Source organism: Alligator sinensis, unplaced genomic scaffold (genome assembly GCF_000455745.1).
Source record: "Alligator sinensis unplaced genomic scaffold, ASM45574v1 scaffold250_1, whole genome shotgun sequence".
Taxonomy (NCBI): Eukaryota; Metazoa; Chordata; order Crocodylia; family Alligatoridae; genus Alligator; species Alligator sinensis.
This window is the reverse complement of record NW_005841888.1, coordinates 4,444,095-4,448,556: the sequence shown is the minus strand read 5'-3', so window position 1 is coordinate 4,448,556 and position 4,462 is coordinate 4,444,095. Positions and strand designations below refer to the sequence as shown.

At 42.3% G+C, this 4,462-nt stretch overlaps 1 protein-coding gene across 1 annotated transcript in view; it reads left to right on the top strand.

Annotated features, from left to right (window-relative positions):
* Positions 1 to 738: 738 nt before the first annotated feature.
* The window catches only part of ZNF280D (zinc finger protein 280D), a 20,971-nt gene continuing 17,247 nt past the window's right edge, over positions 739 to 4,462 (top strand). The window contains exons 1-3 of the mRNA XM_025197075.1: positions 739 to 791; positions 1,095 to 1,213; positions 1,360 to 1,396. Coding sequence (XP_025052860.1) covers positions 1,156 to 1,213; positions 1,360 to 1,396 — 95 coding nt within the window. The 5' untranslated portion in view covers positions 739 to 791; positions 1,095 to 1,155. The remainder of the gene's footprint in view (positions 792 to 1,094; positions 1,214 to 1,359; positions 1,397 to 4,462) is intronic.

The following is a 4,462-nucleotide window of genomic DNA, read 5'->3' as shown; positions in this document are numbered from 1 at the left end:
CAGTTTGATCCTGGCGAGGATGGGGCACATGGGGTCAGGGCTGCGTGCTGGTCCTCACCTCTACCATGGGGCTGGGGTGGGGACACTGGGATTGAGAAGGCACACGGGAGCCAGTGGGAGCACAGCCTGCGCCAGTGTCCCAGGGCCAGTGCTGGTGGGGCCCAGAGTAGGGCAGCAGGAGCATGGGGTCCCACCCAGAAGGGGCTGTATGGAACTGGGTCAGTTCCCCCCTCTTCCTGTTGGTGCAGCCCAGCCCAGCTCCACAGACCCCTGCCAGCCCACACCCCGCACGCCTATTGCTCCAATCTGGGCCCTGCCAGCGCTGGCCCCAGGACATTGGTGCAGGCCCCGTGCTCCTGTTTGCACCCCCCACCCCTACCATTTTCCCCACTTCCCTGTCCACCCACTGGCCGGCCACTCTGCACTACATGGCTTCCATACCCACATGCGTACCCATACACATGCATCCACCCATCCCCACAAAACCCCATATGCAGTCACTGCATATACAGAATGAACGCACACGAATCGGGACAAAAATATTTTTAAAATTAAATTAAAATATATTATTATGGGTGTTTGATTTTTAGTATGTAATTTGTTTTTTTTTTCCCTAAGATGGCAAACCCTTTTCCCCAAAGGAGTACTTCCAGGGGCAAGGGGAGGGACTTCCGGTGGCAAAGGTCAGAGGTTAGGGTCAGGATTTCCAGTCCCAAAATGGTGACCAGGGGCAAGGCACCTGTCAAGGGGTGGGGCTACCCATGCAGCCCTCAACAGCTTGCCAAAACTCGGTAAGCGGCTCTCCACCCAAAATAATTGCCTGCCCCTGATTTAGCAGCATATAAGAACAGCTATTTGCTTTTCTTTTTCACCAACTTGTGGGTGGGAATATCCAGGTGCTACTGCAGTACAAATAAAAAGGAAGAATATCTTTGTGAGCTTAAGGCCATTCTATAATCGTATAGGAATATAAAATTATATTCACTGGCCCTTTGTATTATCTAAGTTTCCATAGGCCAGAACTATTGTGAAAATGGGAGGGGAACCTTTAATAGCATTGAGCTATTCACTCTTTTTTACTTTTTCCTCTCCAGGGGTGTGACTGTAGTATGTCTTAATTGTGATTTCCTAACTGATGTTTCTGGCTTAGATAACATGGCCACGCATTTGAGTGAAAGCCATACTCACACTTGCCAAGTTATTATAGAGAATGGTAAGTACATGGAGTATCCTTCTTAATGTAAGATTTAGATGAACCACATTAGTAGTTGCTGTTGGTCAGTAACATTCCAGATTAAATGTTAAGGTATTGTGATTTTTTTTAAAGATGTATATTAATATAAATTATTTTTATTCCAGTTTCCCTAGGTTGCCCAACTGCTGAGCATGTATCTGAGTAAGTTTTGTTTTCAACATTTTTAAATTTAATTAATGTAATTTTTAGTAATCGGAGATGGCTAAAATATACACCTGAATATGCACTCTTAAATTTTAAGGAGATTGAGCTCCAGATGCTCCGTGATTTCCATTTGACGCTGTGGTTTTAGTTTTGATTTGTATTCAGTTCTTCTTTTTGCTGCAAATATAATTAATAATAGTAAATACTTGAAAGATTTTTGTCCAACTTGGCAAAGATTATACATGGTGCATGATTTTGAAGCATTGGGATTTCTCTTTCCTGAACTCAAGCCTAAAATCAAAGGGAACACTGTTTCAATTTACCTGTGATGTTAATGTATTATGAGCCCTCACTGTTCTTTATTGAATTATGGCAATGTTATTTTGATGTTTGTTTTTTTTATCTGAATTAAACTAAGTTATGATTATATGAAATTTAGAATAAAGCAGTTAATTTGTTGTTTTATTTTTGTTATTAACTTTCTTTAATATGACATGCAAAGAAAAATAAATGACATTTATGTCTTTCTTTACTTTTATTATTATTATGCAGGCTTTCAAAAAGAGTTTGCAGTTTTGTGCTTCTTTTTAACCTTAGAAATAAGATTCCCCAATTACACTGGCAGAGCTACAGGAGACCACATAATGAGGATTATGAGTTTATTCAACCCTAAATTGAATGGGTTTTGGGTATTATATGTTAAGCAAAAATATGTCATCTCTCCCAAAGAGCTTCAAATAATCAAGAATAAGGAGATGGTCAATGGCAAGAATCAAAAATAAGGAAACTTTTATGACAAGATATCATTGAGTCACTAAGTTCTAGTATGATTGCAAAAAGTATTGGGTATTTTCATGTATAAGGAGACCATTCATCGTTTACAATACAATATCATGGGGGGACATTCCAAAAGGGAGGCAGATCCTCATGCCTTAAGGCATAATTCAGCCACCAGCTGATGAATGTTAGAAAGAAATATCCCTTATGGGCAGGCCATTACATAATTATTTCCTATAGTCTTTATTGCCCCACTTTCTCTGTAATGTATCATAGTTACCTCTATGGAAACAGTAGATGAATCAATGTTCTGATCTTGTGTTTAAATTTTCATGGCTTCAACTATGGGAAATGCAGGAGTCATATGCAACCTATATATTCTAAACAAAAAAAACCTTGGTCATTTTGTGTGTAATGTAAGAACTTAGGACCAGAAACATAGTTATCATACACGTTTCGAATGCATGTGTTGCATATGCCAGAAAATGTGGTATATGGCTCAAAAAACATTAAGGAATTATACCTGAGCAAATTGAGTGATACCGTTTCTTTTTCAGGAGCTCAGACATGGCAAGTTGACAGGATTTTCTCTGCATGGTACTGTCTTGTACCATATAGAGGTTCCAGTATGTGAGCTAGCTTGCGTAGACCTAGGTTAGATATCTTTGTATAGCAAGACAAGGTTCCTTGGGTGAATTTGATATCTTTTATTAGACCAACCCATATGGTTGGAGAATAGTTATTAAGCAAGCTTTCGGGTTCAAAAACCCTTCGTCAGGCTCAGGAAGCTGCAGCATTTGGTGTGTGCTCTTCCTGGATGGAATGAAAAGTAAAGAAGCCAGAGGCTGGGCTGGGCTGGGGAGTCAGTTGCCAGGCAGATTATAATGTATCAAAAATCCAATGTCTATGTTTAGTCCCTGATCTCTAGTATCCAGCAGGTTGATGAAATGGAGCTCATAGGCTCGTCTCTGGGATGTGTTGTGTAAATTTCCCTTGAGGATCAGGACTGAGAGATTGGAGAGAGAGTGGCCCTCCTGTGAGAAATGTGCCCCCACCGGTAATTGGGTATTTCTGTCTTTGATGGATTTCCGGTGTGCATTCATTCTGGTGCGCAGTTGTTGTCTGGTCTCTCCTACATATCTTCCATCAGGGCATTTGGTGCATTGGATGAGGTATACTACATTCCTGGAGGTGCAGCTGGAAGATCCTGGGATGCTGATGGCTCTGTTGTGGGGTGTAGTAATAGTGGGGGTGGTGGAGATGTGGGGGCAGGCTTTGCATTTCTTGTCATGGCACGGTCTGGATCCTTTTGGTGTGTTCTGGGGTTGAGGAAGTTTGCTTCTGGTGATGAGGTTGGCGAGGTTCGGTGCTTGTCTGAAGGCTAGGATGGGTGGCTCTGGGAAGATCTTTTTAAGAATAGGGTCTTTTTCTAATATGGGTTGCAATTTTTTGAGGATTTTCCGTACAGGTTCAAGGGATGGGTGATAGGTCATAACCAGCGGTGTGCGATTTGTGGGTGTTTTTCTTCTGTACTGCAGCAGTTCTTCACGTGGTATCCAGGTGGCTCTTTCAAACGTGCGATCTACCTCTCTGGAGGAGTGTCCTTGCTGGGTGAAAGCCTTTTTAAGATTGGTGAGGTGGCAATCCCGGGTGTTCTCTTCAGTACAGATGCGGTGGTATCTGAGGGCTTGGCTGTATATCACTGCTTTTTTGGTGTGTTTCGGGTGATTGCTGGTTCTGTGCAGATATGTATGTTGGTCTGTGGGTTTCTTGTATACTGTGGTCTGTATTTTACCCTTCTGGATACTGATCCTTGTGTCTAAAAAGGGGATGTTGGTGTTGGAGTATTCTAAAGAAAGTCGGATGGAGGGATGGTGACTGTTGAATTTCTGGTGGAACTCAAGTAGAGATTCCAGGTTCTCACTCCAAATGATGAAGATGTCATCGATATATCGTAAGTACAGCAAGGGTTTGATGGTGCAGTTCTTGAGGAAGTCTTCTTCCAGGTGGCTCATAAAAAGGTTGGCATACTGTGGGGCCATTTTAGTGCCCATAGCTGTTCCCATCATCTGGAGGAAGTGTTGATTATTAAAAGTGAAATTGTTGTGTGTGAGGATGAAGTGTATAAGCTCAGTGATATCTTTGGGTCTGTATTCTGGGTTGTAATCTTGTTCCTGTAGATATGTAAGGCAGGCATGGATGCCATCCTGGTGTGGGATGTTGGTGTATAGGCTGGTAACGTCCATGGTGGCTAGGAGTGTGTTGCTGGGAAGGTGGTCTATGTTT